General features: G+C 47.8%; 1 protein-coding gene across 1 annotated transcript in view; it reads left to right on the top strand.

Annotated features, from left to right (window-relative positions):
• The first annotated feature begins 1,416 nt into the window (after positions 1-1,416).
• Positions 1,417-18,677, top strand: part of TOP1 (DNA topoisomerase I) — a 67,107-nt gene continuing 49,846 nt past the window's right edge. Inside the window, exons 1-2 of the mRNA XM_083801670.1 lie at positions 1,417-1,652; positions 2,287-2,311. Of these exons, the coding sequence (XP_083657796.1) occupies positions 1,620-1,652; positions 2,287-2,311 (58 nt within the window). The 5' untranslated portion in view covers positions 1,417-1,619. The remainder of the gene's footprint in view (positions 1,653-2,286; positions 2,312-18,677) is intronic.

Below are 18,677 nucleotides of genomic sequence, written 5' to 3' on the forward strand. Positions count from 1 at the left end.
CTTGCGAGGCCTCATGAGCAAGGCTTCTCGGGGGCCTGGAGATACGTAATCTTTAACAAAAAAAACCCTGCTGTTTCAGAAGAAAGGGCTTTTAGGAATTTCCAGTGCCCAAATCTGGACATGCCAGACAGCTCCCAGGCTGTCCACCGTCACAAACCTCAGCTTGTACAGCTCTGCGTGGCAGCGAGGGTGGGCACAAACCCCTGGCTGCTCCGAGAGCCCCCTCTCATCTCGTTCTCGTGAGCTAGGGGCAAGCACCTCTTCCAACAGGAGAGGTGTCTGAAACAGCCTTTTGACTATGTTTAGATTTAAAAATCTAACAGTGACTAAAGCAGTTTGCATAATAAACAGCTCTAGAGCCAGAAATATTTGTCTGCTCTGGTTAAAAAAAGGAAGTCCTCAGATCCTCTTCTGAAGACTGCAAGAAAGTGACAGAGCTTTCCCTTTGCAGCACATAAATATGCAGTGCAAATAGGTGGCTGCTGTCCCTGTTACATTTTGATGCATCTCTTCAGATAGCCTGGCAGGGCTGGGTTATTTTAGTGTCAAATCAAAGCTCTGCTTGTGTGTAGAAGCTGAGGAGAGGGGCAGGCTGTGTCGCAGGGTGGAAGCTCCAAGAAGACTGGAGGCAGCCCTGGGAGCCAGGTACCAGCCACGCATACTAAACCTGCCGTTTAGCACACCGAAGAGAAAACCCCTTCGGTAGAGCTACTGCAGAGCAGGAACAAACGTCCTCAGACAGGGTCAGGGAGGGACTGTTGTTACAGGAAGGTACGTGATTCGTTCTCACGTTAGCTAAAAGAACATAAAGCTTTTGTTTTCTTTTTACCCTCAGTTTCCTCACAAGAGGAAAAATTAAAAGGCCTGTTCGTATTGAGAAAAAAAAAAACTTGCTGGCTGATCCCTTTTAAAAAGCAGGAGCCGCTGAGGAGCCCCGCACGGTGCCGCCGCCCGGCTGAGGGGCGCTGAGGGGCCGCCCCGCTCCCCCTCCCCACACGGCCCGGCGCCGCCATGTTCCGCTGCCAGCGCGGGGCGGGGCCAGCGCGCCGGGGGGCGGGGCTCGGCATGCAAAGAGAGCCCTGCAGGGGTGGGGCGGGGCGCATGCGCAGCGGGGGAACGGGCTCTTACACAATGCCGCGGGTTCGTCCGGCGGCGGGGAGGGGCGTGGCGGAGCATGCAAATGAAGGGCAGCTTGCGCGGCGCGATTGGAGGAGAGGGAGGAAGGGGCGGGGTCGGATATGTAAAAGTCTGTGCCGGAGGGGGCGGGCGAGTCGGCGGCGTTCGGAGGGAGCCTGAGGATGGTGACGGGGGCGTGGTCTGTATGTAAATATACCCGGTGGGGGCGGGGCTTGTATGCAAATGCAAGAGCTGCCGTTTCCTGGCTCCCGCCCCGGCGTTCTGTCTAACGTAGCCCTGGCCCCGCCCCTTGGGTAACCGGCGGCGCGGCTGCGCAGTGCGCCGAAAGTCGGACTTAGCGTCTGTTACACAACGGCTGAGCAGCCAGGGGCTGCGCTCTCGGCGCGTCTCCGCTCCGCGCGTCCCCGGCGGCTCGGCTCGGCTCGGCTCGGCTCCCTTCTTTCCTCTGCCCCTGCTCCGCTCGGCCTCCCGCACCCTCCGGCATGAGCGGGGACCAGCTGCACAACGATTCCCAGGTGAGCGCCCCTGCACCGCCCCCGTGCCCCGGGGGTCCCCAGCCCTTCGCCGCCCTCCGGGGGGGGTCCCTGGGGGGCCCGGCAGAGCCCCCCCCGCTGCCCCTCTCAGCGCTGGGGTTCGCGGCCCGGTGCTGCCCCCTGCCTGCCCCCCCGCGGGGTGACCCACGGGGCTGGGGTGAGCCCTGTCAAGCCGGCCTGCCACCCCCCCCCCCCCCCCAACCCCTTGCTGAGCCCCCCCCGGGGACAGGTCCCCCCCGAGAAGCGGGCTGGGGGACAGGGGACCCCGGGGAGAGGGGCAGGGGGCGGCGGGGCGACCTCCCCCATCACCCCCATCCTCATCCCAGGGTGGTTTTTTTTTGTTTTTTTTTTTTGGGGGGGGGGGGCACCCCGGGGAGCCGCGCGGGTCCGGATCCCCTCCCCGCCGTGAAGGACACCTTCTGCATCGTGCTTCTCATTTGGTTATTTAATTCTCCTAAAAATCAGAGGGAATTGGGGGGGGGGGGATTCGGGGGGAGAATTGGCGGGGGGGGGGGGTGGTTTGGGGGGGATCCGTGGCCCCGGGTAGCTAAAGAAGTGACCCCCCCCTGCCGGGACGGCGCTTTTCACGGCCTCTCCGTGTCTCCTCTCCCCGCAGATCGAGGCGGATTTCCGAGCCAACGGTGAGTGAGCGTGGCGGCCCGGCCGCGCCGCGCACAGACATGGCGTCCCAGAGACTAAGTCCCGGCTCCGCGCTCACCGGCCCCATTGTTCCCATCGAGCCGCCCCGAACGGCCCCTGGCCGCCCCCCCCGGCCCCCCGCCACCCCCTCAGCCCCTAGTGGGGGCACCGGAGGCCCCCGATCCGCTCCCCTCGGCCCCGCCGGGGTCGCCTTTGGGCCCCGATTCCTCCCTGGAAAGTCGCCTTGTCGACGGTCGGGACTTAGTCTCTGCGCCATTTTCTTTTTCTCCTCTCTTCTGTGTGGCTTTCGCTCCTTCTCCTCCTCCTCCTCCTCCTCCTCGCCAGCCGCCGAGGAGCTGCCCTCCTGCCGGGGAGCCGGGCAGCCAGCCCCAGCCCCTGCTCGGCGAAGGGGAAAGCGAAGTTGTTTTATTTATTTTGGGGGGTTAAATAAATCCCCGAGCCGTTTTTATCGCGGCCTCCCTTCCTCCCTTCCCCCCCCCCCCACGGCTCCCCGGCCCTGTTCCTTTCAGGGAATCCCTCCCTTCCCCTAAAATGAAAGGTGATTGCAACATGTTGCTCTTCAGAAGGATCTGCTGCATCCATTTTAAGAAGGCTCTTACTCCTTTCCTGCCTGGTTAACTGATGGAACTTTACCTTGCTGGGTGGGGCTTTTTAATTAAAATAAAAGCCCACGTTAGGATGAAAAAAAAAAAAAAAACCCAACTACACAAGCAGTGCAGACAATTCCAGAAAGGTAGACAGCATCGCTTCCGTAAGTTTGCAAGCTATAACTGTTCATTTCATTTAGAAACACTGGAGGAGTCCTGTGATTTTTTTTTTAATTTATTTTTATATATCTGAATATATACATATATCTGTCTGTTATTTATATTCATATATATTCCTGTATATATAAACCTCATAGCTACTGCCTTTTTTGACTGTACATTAATTTTTCCAGGATGCTAAGTGATCGCAACCCCCCTCCCCGTGCCATTAAGTGCCAAACCAAAGGGTGTGAGCAAGGTGGGGGGAGCTGGCAGGGTCCGACCTACCTTTGTGTGCCTGTGTTGTTGTCGCTCTCTTTGGGATGTTTGAGGAACTCTGAGCTCTCCCCCGAACGGTAGAGGACAAAAAATGGTTGAAGATGGCTTTGCTTTACTCAGTGCTCTCTTACAACAATATTTAGCATGCTTTTCTGGGCAGTGCCCATGTGCCCTGGTTGCTTTGTAGGCTAATGTGTGTAAATATTTACAAATCTGCGTTTGTGTGCACCTCTCTTTCTGTCCATTCATCGGAATGTGATTGTCTGTGTGCAGTTGGAGTGTGCAGTAGTTTTTGAACTTTATTCCCATTCTGGTGCTATAGCAAATCTCTAGGAATAAATTTTAGCAGGAAGAAAAAGGCAAAGTGGATTTCCCAAGAAGTGCAGTAGGAACTCTTGAGGCAACTTAAATACAAGCATGTATGTGAATACTTGTAGCCTTTTTATGCTGAGAAATATTTGCCTCGCGATCATTTCTATTTAGGGAAAAGTACTCCCTGGAAAGCTTCAGTTACTTGCTGATTTACATAGGGGAAACGATGCACATTTCGACCCTTCCCCTTCAGCTTCCAGTGAAGCTCTTTGAGGGTTTTCTCTCCTCTGTTATGACCATGGGCCATGTTATTCTTACAGGGTTTTAGGCATTCAGTGCTTAAAACTCCCCCAGTTTTGATTTCTACCATGTGTTGGAAGAATTCAGGACGCAAATTTAAAGTAAGATACCTTGATGTAAAAACTGAATTCCTGGTAAATCGAACACGCAGTGAATTTGTACCAGCGTAGGTATCAGCACCCTTTTCCTCCTATTGAAATTATTTTTATGGCTGTCACGAAACATTGTGGCCGATCGGAGGTCCCGAAAATCCAAAATCCTCTTCAGTGGTGAAAGGTGCGTGTAACCCTGTTAGTCTTGTTACGAGAATAATGCTGAATAGTCGCTGTCCTCCCTGACCTTGCGACCAGGACTGATCTTCCTGAAAACCTGTCACCTCTGCTTGTGCTGCAGCTTGTTTCCTCCACCCAGTTCTTTGCACTTCTGTGTTGGGAATTGTCACGCATGGTCTGAGAAAAGCAGCCCTGCTTTAGGCGTAGTGGTGGTGCTCTGGCTCCTATTCTAGTTTTCATCCTATTTAGTGGCAGAGTGGAAGTGGGTGGTGGGAATCTCAAGTACGTTTTCTTCTTAGAGTTGGTTTGTGCTTCGGTTATTGTCAGACGGCTCTGAGCAGTAGAGGCAAAGTTTCCTTTTCGGCTGCCTTTGGTCTTCACGTTTGGGGAAAGGGAAGTCTTTCTGAGGGCTAATTCAAACTGTTGAATGGACCAGCAGTAAACGTTTTCATTAACAAAAAGTGCTTTGGGTGACTTCTGATTAGTGTATCAGTCAGAGGGCAACTTAAGCGCTTGAAAGCTTCCTGTTGTTACAAATGTCTTTCATATTTAGGTCAGGGGACATACTGCCTTCCCTGTGATCATGCAAGGTGTTGCAGCCGAAGCAGGGTGGGTGGAGGTGGATCTGCCAGCTGATTGCAGGTCACAGAGGAGCACGCTGGCTGTAGCAAAGAACTTGGATCTTATTCCGGGCCGGTTTCATTGATAGCAGGATACTATTAGGTATGAGAGAGGATGCCACTTGTAAATATGTGTTCTTGGCTATTTCTTGACATCAAATAGCCAGATCCTTCTGGCTACTCTAAGCAAGAGTGTCCTGGGCAAATTCCAGCTTGGGTAATTGCATTCCATCTCGATATCCAGATTCTCCCTCCTGTTTAATTTGGCCATAGTGGGTGATTTTTTTCACCTTAACTGTATTTTTAGTGGCGGTACACGCTGCAAAGAATTTTCCATGTTCGGCCCTAGCAGTGGCTGTTTGCAAACCATCCCGAGAACAATATTGTGCTGAAACAGTAAGTCTTTTTTGCAAGTAACGTCCTACAGTCTTCAGCATGCTAGAAGGGAAGCGGTAGTCTAAACCTGTCATTTCCAAGAACAGCTTGGTCATTGAAAATGACCCCTTCTTCACAGCTGTGAATGTTGAGTCATAACTGTGTACCCTGGAGTACAGAAGAGATTCTGATATTTTTTTTTTTCCCCTCACTTGGTGAATTTGAGGTCGCTTCAGATGTAAAACCTGCTTGGATTCTGTTTAGTTTAGCTTTAAGAGCTTTATTGCTAAGGTTGAGTATAACAGCTTCTTGCTCCTGAGGACAACGTTGAGACTGAAAGGAATTTATCTTAACTTTCAATTCTCTTATTATGCTTGTGGGGTGCAGTAGATAAAACTTATTTTTGGTTGCAAAATGATCAAATTCAAGACAAAGGCTCCTAAACTGCAGTAACTGCTGCGAGTGCCATGGCCGTTTGTCAGCCTGCAGGCAGAGCTGCTATAAGATCCAGCACTTTTTTAAAATCCAGCACTCTTCTAGGTAGGAAGGGAAGGCATTACCCGAAGTGAAGAAAGATGCCTTGACCAATAATGATAAGACTGAATTTGCAACCATTAGAGTATGTTAACAGGAGTCGTGTGTGAATTTGTCTGTCTAGAAGTCATCTAGAAGCCAAGCGTGTTTGAGTGGGAGGCTCGCTTTAATTGCAGTTTTGGGATGGGGGTGGTGGTGAGTCCTTTCTGCTCCAGCTTGTGCTGCTTATCAGAAACTGGCAGGTTTTTTTGTTGTCCTGAATGCTTATATGGCACCTCGGTATATCAGGGTGAAGATGTGAAGGGGAGTGAGCAAGAGGGAAATGTAATTTAAATAGCCAGGGTGCTGAACAAATGCCTTACAAGTTAGGGTATTTCAGCACCCTTGTGTTCCGCATTAAATTCACTTTTCCTTTACAACGACAGAGCTGGGCACACAAAAGGTGGGGATGGCTTAAATGCTGGCAGGCTGAACACCAACACAGCAGAGGTCCTGAAGGTTTTTTGGTGGTTGGGAACCAATCTGCTGGCACCCTGGTTTGTTCTTCCTCCCCTCTGCCTCATTGGTGTCTTCTGGATGGGCAGGAGGATTTTTGGAAGGAGAGCAGGGTCACGTCCGCTGGGTCTGTGTACCTTAGCGCTGCTGCGGGAGCCGCAGTACCAAACAAACCTCCTGAAGTTAGGAAGCTGGAAGGTAAACTCTTGTGTTCTATCCCTGCACACATCAGGGCGAAAGCGTCTCTTAAGTTCCCTGGGAGCGTGATGTCATCGGCGCTTTTAAATGTCAAACGTTTGGCCAGGGATCCACCATACAAAAGGTAGCTAATGGTATTTAGAAGCAGATTGATATCTCCGCGGAAAATTTCCTTTCCCTTTTTTGTGCTACGTTCCTTAGGACGCACGTTTCCATGTAGCTTGTTCCTTCCAACACAAGCCTTGAATCTGCCTCCTCCAGCCCAAGGCGCTGGGCGAGCCAGCGCTGTGAGCAGTGCTGCCCACAGCCGGTCCTCGGAGCAACACTCAGGGCAGTTTTAAATCTGAAACTTCAAATCTGAAAAATATTTCGTGTCAGACCCTGATCCTTGTGAGGTTTTTAATGTGTGTGTGTTTTTTTGTTTTGTTTTGTTTTTTAGCATTGGTTTCTAGCATCTCCAGCAATCTTTTGCAAGGACTGTAGGATATAACAGTGCAGCTTTCCTACAGGAGTCCCCGAGATGCTGGCAGTGAGGGTATCCTGCAGTAAGTTGATCATTTCTGACACGTCTCAGAAAGGCAGACTGCAGGGAGACCTTGTGAAATGTAAATAAAAATATTGCTGGTAAGCTGCTCCTGCGTCTCATGCGCTGCATAAGTTGTTTGCATGTATTTTCCCAGCAGTAGCTTCAGAAGGGCTTTGTGAAGACCTAGAGGTCTGTTGTGTTAATTGTTCCGACACGTTCAGCGTTCAGGTTAGGACTTAATGGGTGTCTTGTGGGAGTGGGGAGTTGAACGCATTTGTTATCTGCGGCCAACTTTTGTTTTTGTTAAAACTCAGCAGAATTACCTAAATGTGCTGGAAGATGTGTTTTGGGGGTTAATGGCCTGTGTGCTTTCTACTTTCAGATTCTCTTAAGATGTTTTTCCTTTTACTGCAGTATTAAGCAATATTCCTATCGGGGCTGCTTTGTTTACTTTGTAAAACATGAAAAAATTTTAACCAAGGAACCAATATTTATGCAAAAGTGTGGCTTTTTACATGGCTTTACGTAAACTAGGCACACGGCTCATAAGCATAATCGAACAAATTCAGATTTAATTTCATTTTACAACTGTGATTTCAGATATTTGTCGGATAGTTCATTGAATTCCAACCTCCTGAGTTGTGCTGTCAGCAGAAACTGCAATAATATGTAATTATAGCAAGTACTTAACATCTCATTGACTCAAATTCCTCTGTTAATGATTTCACTGGATTCCTGTTAAAGTAATACCTGCTGAAATAGCACAAGTCACTGCCCTCTTAGAGAGACTCGCGGCCAGATTCTTACCGATGGTGTAAATTGCTGTGATCCCACTAAAATCAGCGGAGTCCTGACATTATACCTGCTCCTTTGTTGTTGAACCGGAGGGATGGGCTTTAATGATACGCTGACTTCTTTATGAAAAGGATAATTTAACTTAAGAAATCAGCGCAGATTTCTTTCTGCGGCTTTTCAAGATAGGATAGTTTCTCTTTCAAGTCTGCTTGAGCTGGCTGGGCTAATAAAATTCCTGATATCCTTGTAAGACATGCAGTCATTCAGAAATATTTATTGGCTTATTAAATTGAATTGCCTTTGCAGCTGCTAGTTTTATGGAAACTGCCCCAAGTTTTATATAAAACCTCACACTGAAACATGAGAGCAAAATGCTGTTTAGCACTGTGTATTCTGCTCCTGCCTGTGTTCTTAAAGGAGTCGTAGGTGCCCAAATCTGAGGGAGGATCCTCGTAGCGGAAGGCGGTGTGTATCACCTTGCTTTTCTGAGGCTGTTTTCTTTGACCGAGGCAGCGTCAGATGACAAATAAGCCCAGCCATGCCTTCTCCCTGCATGACTATCAGTTCTGAGCTGTTTAGCACTGTCAGCGTTTAAATATGTACCATCATTAGACTTCAAAACGCTTTCTCCCCTTAAATGAACAAGAGGAGGGCAGGGACTTGCCGGTATTCCAGCAGTGTGTGAGTTTGTTGCTGACCTGTGCTTCTGAAAGAGCAGCTGAAAATCACAGCTTAAAAACAAGTCTTCAGCACGGTGGGACGAATCCTCCTGAACAGTATTCCCGGTTGCGGCTGTGTACTTCCTCTGTTCTTAAACGCCTGCTCCAGGGAGCTCCCACTCTGGCTGGTTTAACACGGGAATTCCTACGGTGCTGAAGCGCTCTTCTGGGCAGAGCCTTTTCTGCTCTTTCCCAGTTCTGCAGAGCAAGGTGTAGTGGCTGCCCGGTGTCTGCGGGGCTGAAATGTTTCTTAGCACAGCATTTGTTCACAATGTCCTTGCTGACACAGACGCTAAGTATTTCCAGTGGGTTTTATCGGGTTTATCGTTAACAAATCTTTTCGATGCTAGCTTTTTAAACTGATAATGGTAAGGAGAGAGCTGCGGTAACATCTCCTGGTATCACAGAGGTGGGACACTCGGAAAGTGATGTGAAGAAAGGGGTGAAGCTACTCCTGTGGTCCATGGGGTATAAAGAACAGTTGGTAGTTGCTGTTGGCCTTAGGAACATGAGCATTATGCGTATTTTTTTTCAAATTGAAATTTGCTTCCTAAATTTGGCCTCAGCTGATGAACAAGTGAGAGCTGCAGACCTGAGACTGAAAGCAGAGAGAACAGAGCCGCTATCAGTCCTGAAACTCATTCTTTTGTAGCACCTGCGAAATATCAATGGTCCTCAAACTTCTTTGAAGTATAAGTAGCATTTTGTTAAACCTCGGCCCGCGTTACAGTGTCAGCAGAGATGCAGGTGTGAAATGTTCCAGTCCTTGCAATAAGCAATACTTTGGGAAATCCTCCAGCACAAGGAGTGCTCCTGATGCTCTTGGGGAAGTAGGAGACATCAGCAATTAGTTCCCCGTTAACTGCTAATAACAGAGGGGGAGCTCTGCAGTGAGGGAAGGTGAGCGGAGAAGGGATTGCACCTTGAAAAAGAATTGCCTCATATGTTTGTGAGATCTGTTGCAAAGTTGTGCTGACGTTTCCCATAGTCTCAGGCCTTTTTGTCTGTTAGAACAACACAACTGAGTGTGGAAAAAGAAACCGATGGATAGGGTTTGTGAAAACTACGTTTTATACCGTTGCTCCACTCGGGGGGAGTTTCCTTTGTTCGTAGCTGCTACCTCAATCCCAGCAGCTTCGCTTGGAGCTGGTCGCTGTAGTAGCTCAGCTCAGGCAGGTCGCTTGCACTGACAACCGCTCTGCGCCTTCAGGCCGCCAGCTCCCACCCCAAAGGAGTCACAAGGACTGACCGGACAGCGCTGAGCCTGCTTTGCTTCTGTCATGGAAAACTTTGGAGGCAGGGGCTGGGAAACGTCTGAAATACGTACCTTGATGGGATGGGGGCAGTGCAGGCTCAAATACGGGAGGCATGGCAGGAAAGCTGGTGTAGGTACTTGCCGTTCAGCTTCAGCAGACAGTGCCTCATCAAGAAAAACAACACGTCTCCACCTGAAGTACCTAAGTCGTTTCTTAGGTTTGAAGGCCATAACCCCTGGAACTGGGATGATTGTGGGGTGAACAGGGGCAGCATCGGGCCATTGGGAAACTCTCTTGTAAGAAGGATCCTGTCAGGCTCTTAAAGCCAAAAGGTGCTTCTCACAAAGCTGCTGATCAGCAGATCTTTTGGGCTTCTCTATCGATATTTTGGAAATGACTGCGCTTGTTCATGTTCACGAGCTCACCATATGTTTTGTGCAGTTGTGAGCTGTGGGGGTGTGCGTCTGTATTTTTATCTCATACCTTCATCAGTGAGAAGGGGTTTTCAAGGAGCGTTACAAAAACAGTGGCTTCCTTCGGAGCATGGCAGAGTGCTAAGCTTTGTGGTGCCCACCAAAAAACGGAGATTAGCTCCTTCGTAATGGTGCCCTGCGTGGATGGCTGCCTCTTACAGGCAGACGGACACAGACATACACCATTTTAGCACACAGTACGGCTCTCTTTGAGGGAGGACTGCTCCCATTCTCAGTGCAGCCATAGTTCGGATTCCTCAAAATGTCCGTTTCTCCTGTAACGCCATTTTTCAAAGATTTCCTACAAAATAAGATGCTGGTGACTTTCGCTAAGTGCTGCTGAGTTCGAAGTCCCTCAGTCATTTGCGACATCACAGTAATCTTTGCAGCAAGCATCTGGGACCTCACTAGTAAAGAATTCGGCAGTGTGAGAGAGTAAATGATGGGCAGAAATGAAACACGAGGTCTCATGTTCAGCACGGGTAAGACTGCATGCAGCTTGTCCGTCTGAAACAGCCTGGGCTAATGCCTGAGCATTGTTCAGCAGCTCTGGAATGAGCTTCCCAAATGCTTTGTAATTCCTGAAGCCTTGGGCTCGCTCCACTACTCAGCGTATGCTGCATGGGACTGGAAGTTGTCTCGTCTCCATCCAAGTGTCTGTCATTCTGGTGCAGCTGGAAGATCGGTGTGGCAGTGCCTAAATAGAATAGCGTTAACAACTTTTTCAAGATTTTTTTTTTTTAATCGAGCAGGGATGTGCCTTCGTGGTAAGAAGTCAAGAAAATAATTAGTAAGAACGGAGTAATGCCCAAGCACAGATAACTTTTTAACTTCTCCTGGCATTTGTCACTTACCCTGATCTATTGCCTAGCACAGCTTCTTACACGAGAATATAAATCTCAGAGTGTTACCCAGGAGCTATTTTCTTCCTTTATTTGCAACCTTTCTTCCCTACACCTTTTAGATTTGAATGGCAACGTGGTATTTTTTTCCTTGTGTGTAGCACGGCGTAGATGATCAGTGTTTTAGGGTCAGGGCGATGTACTTCAGCTGAACTTTTTATTGATGGCGATGTATCACTGCCCAAGGCTTATATTGCAATATTTGAACAAGGGCCAGGTTTGTCAAACAGCTGTTCGTCTTCCTCGGAGCTTGCAGCTCTTGTTTTGGAGAGATGGCTCGAGGTGGCCTAAAAAGACCTTTTTGGGAGGTGAATGAGGAAAAAGCGGAAGCTCACAAAAACGTTTGTTTTCCTCTGGAATACGACAAATGTCTGTTGTGGGTTTCTAAGTATCAGAAATAAGAGTTCAGAAACCCATAGTGGTCTTGCAAGCGAAGCGCAGAGAGTTCTGCAGTTGGGATAGCATGGCAAGAGACAGGCTGCTATTTCTGCTGTCTGCAAAGCAGTTTTATGGGGGGAAAAGTACAAACGGTGGCAGGGGACAGGCTGTAATGTCGCTTGTGAAACGAGGTATTTGGGACACCTGATAACCAGGTAGGAGAGCTGCCTTGCTTGATCTTCGCTGCGGTGGACGCGACTCAGAGGTGAGCTTGTCCTGTCCCCGGGGAATCCAGCAGCTCCACGAGCTGACGATGGTTATTCCAGCATCGGGCTTTGTGCGATGCGGCCGTGCCAGCTCTCGGCGCGGTCTGTGCTGCTTGGTGATCCTTCCAGGCTGTGCGGGGATGCAGGGTCGAGTACAGAGAGAGACTTCAGAAGGTGGAGGCAGGGAGCACCGGGGAGGGACGTTCTGTTACGGACCCCGTGCCTGGGCTTAAGGTCCTGTGTGCCATGTACATTGTTACCCTGTCCTAAGGCCCTGCTGTTTAAATAGGCAGCCTGGGAGAGGGGGAGGGCTGTGCTCTTTGCAAAGGTGGAGAAGCGAGAACAGAGTGGGAGTGACTTCTCCCAGCACAGAAATAGGCACAAAGCTGTCTGGCTAGGACTAAGGTTCAATTCCAACTTGGACTTTTGTTTTTGATCTTTAATTCTCTCCAGTCGACGACTGAAATGGTTAGGAAAAAGCAGTACAAAAAAAAAAAAAAAACAAACCTTTCTGCGGTTTCAGCTTATATTTTTAGATGCAGAATGCATCTCAGGAGCTAAAGCCTGTATATTTTTTTTCTGTACTAAATAATTTGACAAATTTACAAATGTTGCATGTCGAGTTTTGTAATCAGTGAAACTGCTGGATTTACAGCAGTGAGATCAGTGGTTTCCTGGTCTGCGTGCGGGGTTCTGGCACCACGTACTTCTCAGGTTAGTCTCTTGCACCACACATGCCAGCATACACGAGTGTCTGCTAACTGTGCCTTGAGCAATAGGAAAAGCATCAGCAGAGCACATTGCGTCTTTTGGCAGTTTGTGAATCCTAGCAAGCATGTGAGTAAGATCAATTACCGAAGAGATAAAACAGCAGGGAAGGGCAGGTACCAGTTCGTACTTGCCTCAGAAGGTACCCTTACGAGTTAGACGAGCACTCTCCATTTTAATCGAGCCGTTTGGGAAGCTGGAAGCAGGAACCCTTTGGAGAGATCCGTGTGAGTATGATTCATTGCAACACAAGCAGCGTGTACAAAATGGAGGGATGGAGTAGCACTACTGACGTAGGCTGAGGTTTGTACGCTAGAGTTAATGACCACCAGATGGGGAATAAAAAGCTGCCTGCTCCTCTTCTGAGGACCGAGAATGTCATTGGAGCTATTAAAATGTGCTCTCTCTGTTGTAACGCTTCCTTGTGTGCAGTAAACCCCTTTACGTGCGGATCACAGTAAGCCTTCCTCACTGCTGTTTCCCCTCAATGCTTAGATTTTAGCTTCGGTTTTTATGGAGGATGAGGTTCCTTCGGTTTGGTACAAGTCAGAGATACAGAGGGAAAAGGCTTGGGTGCTTTCTGGCAGGAGGAGAGCAAGGTGCAGGTTGTGTTGTAGCGCGCTGCCGCGAATTGCCAGATCTCGTGGCAGCAGCTTCGTGTGTCTAGAAGTACAATGCAAAAGATTAATTCGTAACAAAAGTGACATTAATGCTTCGGCAGCGTTGCCCCGTCCCCGTGTAGATGTCATCTTCATCCGTCCTTTTAGCAAAGAAGCAGCAGCACAACTCAGGCAGGATATCTGCCAGTGCTGCTAACTCCGAGTCTCGCAAGGCATCGTGCTGGAGCTGTTTGGTCACGGGCTGCAGCACCTTGCTCCAGCAGATGGAAACATCTCTCCAGCTCTCCGGGATGTCTTTGCCTCATGAAGGTGGATAATGAGTTTTTTTTGAAGAGTCTTTTCTTTTTGTTTTCTTCCATCCTCTGGTGTTCTTCCTACTCCAAAACCAGGAAGCCTCTCGGAGGAGCTAGCCTCTTGTCTGAGTCATAGTATTATAGCTGTGTGTGTCACCTGCGCTTTATTAGGGAAGCACAAGCAAGCTGTCCTTGAAATACCTGTTTTTATGAGTAGATGCAGTCTTCTAATTTAAAATGTGCTTCTCTCTGGAGTTTGATGGCTGTCGTAAACAATTAAGTTTTCCTTTTATCATCAAGTGGGCTTATTCAGCATCGCTTGTATTTAAAGCAAGCTTCTTTTTAGGTCTTTAGACTGCTTTAATTGTCTAGATGTGAGGAGAAAATGGGGCTTAGCACTTGACGCTCTGTGCTTGGATTCTTAAGTTGTTGGTGGGTGTCTGGTGCTGAGAGCGTCCAGCACGCTGCGGTTGTACTTGTCCTGGTCCATAGCTTGTCTTGCAGTGCTTGGAGACAGAGCAGGTAGCAACAAGCTGGCTATGCTAGTAATTAAATCCTTAAATTGAACTTTATGCAGAAGTCAAGCACTGGAATTGATGATCAGTTTCTTGTTTCATAAATGAAGGTGTAAAGCTGTTGCTCTTCAGCTTTTCCAAGCATTGACTTCATGGCTAGCGCTTGCCCCTTCCCTCCTGCCCCGTCCTGTTGTTGAGACATTTGTCCAGCGCCGTGCGATCTGCGGTTCCTGGCACTGCTGTGCCTCGCTGTCGGGGCGCGAACCTGTGTGTGTGCTGAGTTAAAAACGTTCTGGTTTTCTGTGCTCGTGAACATGCCTCTTACCGTACTCATCCTGTGCAACTCTTCTCTCTGTTAGGAATCCGATTTTTGGGTTGTTTTTTGAAGCTGCTGGTGCTGCTTTTGCGAGCCAGATTGATCCGTTCTGCGTGCAGTTTAGCAAGCAGGTTACGTCTGGTGCTGACAGCAGGGAGAGCTGGTTCAGAAGGTGGGTTGGGTCTGCTAGGAACAGATCGGTGTGCCTCGGGCTTTACTCACCAGCGTGCTCGGTTAGAAGGATCAACAACAATAACCCCTGGCCACGTTTCTGAAGGATCGGCAGGTTTACAGAGTTGTGGTGTGCTGAAGTCAGTGTGTTTTTAAACGGAGTCCTTTGTGGATTTGTGGAGAATGGAGCTGCGGAGCATTGTTTTGTGAAATGCATCCCCTGTAGCTGTATTTCCCAAGACCAAGAAACAGTGTTCAAAACAGATGTGAGCCTCATCTATTAATGTCAAAATTAGTTTGTTTTTAATTTAAGTTCTAATGTTTTTCTCCCTTTCTGTAAACACTCCACCCATCTACCCAGGCACAGGAGCCTTGTCCTCAGATGCTAACCCAGGCTACGAAACCTTAAACCCCAGAGGGAACTTGTTAGCATGTAGTTCGAGGAGCCTTCTTTGCATCACACTAGTGTGTTTGTGTTTTGGGAGGGCAATTGAGCCGGGGAAAGGAACACTTCTCGGCTTCATTTTTATAGAGGAGTCCTGGAGAAGAAGTCTGTCAACTTGCACATGGCAAATATTTACTTTTTGAATGGAATCGAAATAAATATGCTATTAGATTTTTCTGAGCTGAGTTTTTATAGTGCCCCTTTGTGTACACTCACGGTTTAATCTCAGCAGAGCTCTGGAATTAGTCTTTGGCAATTAGCTCAATAGGCGAATGCAGCCAAAGAAGTTCTCACTTCAATTGTTCTTCCCCAATACTGAAAAAAATAGTAATTTTGTTGGGGTCTGTGGACTACAAACAAGTTTAATGGCGTTTTTAATAGCTGTTTCAGTGACTGGAAAGGTAAGCCTTCTGCTAGTTTTCACTTTGGACAAGGGCTGGTATCCAACAGGGCTTGCTTGTAAGCATCCATGAGCGTTTGAAGGCTTAAAGAAGGCAAATCAGTGGCGTGGCTCGTAGGTCTTATTTCCGTGTTCTGAAGTCAGTGTCATTTTGTCAGCAAGCGTCAGTGATGTTTGCTCGGTTCTTCATCCTGTAAGCTGTATCCTAAATTTTAACCACCTCCTTCCCATCATTCCTAAGTAACCAAACGATAGATCAGTAGCATTGTTAGTGCTTTGCTAAATACTGGTATGCCATTTCCCAAATCCTGTGAGCCAAATGGGTTTAAGTACATGGAGAACTAGATTCAGATCAAATTACTGATGGAGATTGATACTCTAAAAAAGACGTCAGTACAGGAATAAGTTGTCAAGCGTCTTTGTAGACCGAGTCAAATGAGGTTTCTTCCCTGTTGGTCACTGCAGTTTACTCTTGCCCTTGCTCAAACCAGAATTGCTCTTGCATCCGGCTGTGCAGTAGTTCATAAAGCAACTTCTAGAGCACACCTCGATGGAACAAATGCTGATTTAAATGCACACTTAATTGTAGTGAAGTTAGATTTTTGAGAACATGATGCTTGGCATTAGCAAACAGTTTCCTTGTGTTACTTGTGTGTGGCTATTGCTTTCTGCACTAAAAAAAAAAAAAGGAAGTGCAGTTTCTGTATCATCAGGGCAGCTGTCTTGCTGTAAAATGCTAGAGCTGAGATTCCAGGATTCCTTACAGTGACTGTAGTGGCACAAAGTATCTCGTTTTATATTTCAATCGCTAGGTAACTGGTACTTTCTGTAAAATCTTTTGTCGTGAAAACCAGTGTGGAACTGTTTTCCAGGTCACAGATGCTTTCTCGCGTAGAGGCTCCTGAACTATTTTGCCTCTTAGAGCTGCAAAGAAATGTCCTTAGGAAACCAGGTTAACCTAATAGTGTTTCTAGCCAATGTGGAGTGTTTAGTAACGTCACCACTAGAAGTGAAACGCTACTGTTAAAGCAGTTACTTTAATTTTCAATTTCATCATACCCTTATCTCCGGGGGTATCTGGATCTGTGAGTCCAGGGTGTTAGTCTTGGGGAGGGAACATGAAGTTAAAGATCTCACATCTCTTGCTGATTTTCAGTACAGGTTTTTTGCATTCATCCTCTACCTTATTAGAGCTGCTCATCATGCAGTTTGCTCACTTGCAGGCTTTACGTAATATTACCACTATGCATTAATAAAGACTCGAGGCTCCCGTATATCGGTATCACTGCCTTTTCACATCTGATTGTCTCAAGTAAAGCTGATCACAGGTCACAGCTGTGATCACAGGAAAAACAGGGAGTTTGTTCTGGTCTGCAAGGGACTAGAGTACAGGAAGTAAGATAATTGCTAGCTGTAAAAGATCCAAGTTCAAAAATAAACTGGTACATTTAAAAACTTGCAAACAGCGTTGCCTAAATGCATGGAGCCTCAAACAGGTTCGAGTGCGTTCAAGCACTGCGGGTTCAGAAGCCCCTGGGGCTGCTGCGCTCCTCTGGGGCAAGCAGCTTCCCGAGAGGAAGGGAATGGGGGAACCCAGCACGGATGGCTCCCGGGGCGCCTCGGTCCGGGAAGGGAAGGAAAGGCAGGAGGAAACGGGACAGCAGCTGCTCCGGGCTGTCTGCAGAGGAGCAAATGCTAAATCCCTGCAGTGGCTGTAGCTTTCAAGGTGGCACTGGTCCTCGATGTAAAATTCATCTTAAAATTTAACAGAGGTACTGTTTTAACTTTGACTCTAACAGTATTTGTAATAAACCTTTAAAAATTTGTCTCAACATAAGTAAGACTGGCAGTCAAGAAACCTTTAAAATATTTATTTCCTAGCATTATAGCTGAGCCGTTCAGGAATTAATTATTAGATTGTAAATATTCGTACTAGTTACCCTTGTTTCCTTTGCCTATTTCTGCCATCAAATGAGCAGGTGCAAAGCAATCTCTTAATTTTTCTTTCGGAACACTCCTGCAAATAAGCTGTACCATTTTGTTTTCTCATTTCAGATTACATTAACGAGGAATAACAAACTCTTGAGTCCCTGTGGGTGCTTCTGTAGTGCTCGTAGTTCTTTGAGCATCTTTCTAAGCCTCTTACCAACCGACTTCTTAAAATACCTAAGTGATGTCAGGCTTCGTGTTCAGAAAACTTGAAAAATAGTGCGATCGTGTTGCTGTAGCTGTAAAGCAGAACCTCAGAGATGATGGAAGTCATTAGTTAAGCACTTGTGTCTTGAAGTGCAGTGATAAACCAACCATTGAAGACTCTTTGCACCTGCAGCATATTTCCTTCAGTTTGAACAGCTCATTTAGTGACTATGATAGTGGAAACCATTTGAAAGCTGAAAAAGGGAAGCTAACTTTCACACCTAGTTATTTCTGCATTGGTAAAGACGGGTCTGCTCGTAAAATTGAGGAACGAGTTAACCAGAAGCAATTGGTTCTGTTCAGTTTTCAAGGATTACGCTTCTCTCCTTTTAATAGGGTCTAGGCGTGAAACAATGTAAATGTTTTTCTCCCGTTCATAAGTCATTCAAGGCATTTGTGAATCTCGTGTGTGATGGAATCTGAAAATGTTGCCTGTGAGTTTAATAAAATTTTGATATCCATCCAGAGATGCAAGCCATTCAGAAGGGGGGGGGGGGGAGGGTAAGAATATGTAGAGCTGCTTTTAATTGAAGTTAGGAGTTTATTAAGCATACTGATCTGCAATGGCAGGTTACATGGGCTTTCAGGTACCTGTGTCGGTGTGATTTAACAGCCGGCAGCTAGTGAGACTTGACCTGTATTTAACAAAACAGAACACCAACACGTAACAGGGCTAAAATCAGTGACTTCAAGTAACGCTTCTTGTCTATTGGTTTGAATGGAAGGCTTCTGGTGGAGTGGGCGCGCTGCATGTAGGAGCTCTGCTTATTAGTCATGTAAGTATTGCCAGCACAGCCTTGTGCATTTTAAAACTCACATTTCAAGCTGCTGTCACCTGTGCTGCTACAGAGGTGGCTCTGTGTCCTCGCTGCCTCCCTCTCAGTAGGCTCAGGAGCACTGCGGGAAGTGCGGAAATCTCGGCTGTCACTGAACCTTTTGTTTAGTCCCGTGCCTCCCGTGTGTTCTGGCTGGCACCAGATTTCTTCTTGTACGTTAATTGTGGCAATGTCTCCTTAAGGCAGGGGAGCTGCGTTCCCCCCCTTGTCTTGAGAGTGGGACTTGGGGCAGCGCCGGCTGGTGATGAGACGTTTGCAGACAACTGCTGGATTTAGCCTGGCGTGGGTGCGCGGTCGCATAACTCACCCGCAGTGCAGGCGGAGGTGAGGTGGTCTGCGTC

The sequence above is a fragment of the Anser anser genome (genome assembly GCF_964211835.1).
Source record: "Anser anser genome assembly, chromosome: 16".
NCBI lineage: Eukaryota > Metazoa > Chordata > Aves > Anseriformes > Anatidae > Anser > Anser anser.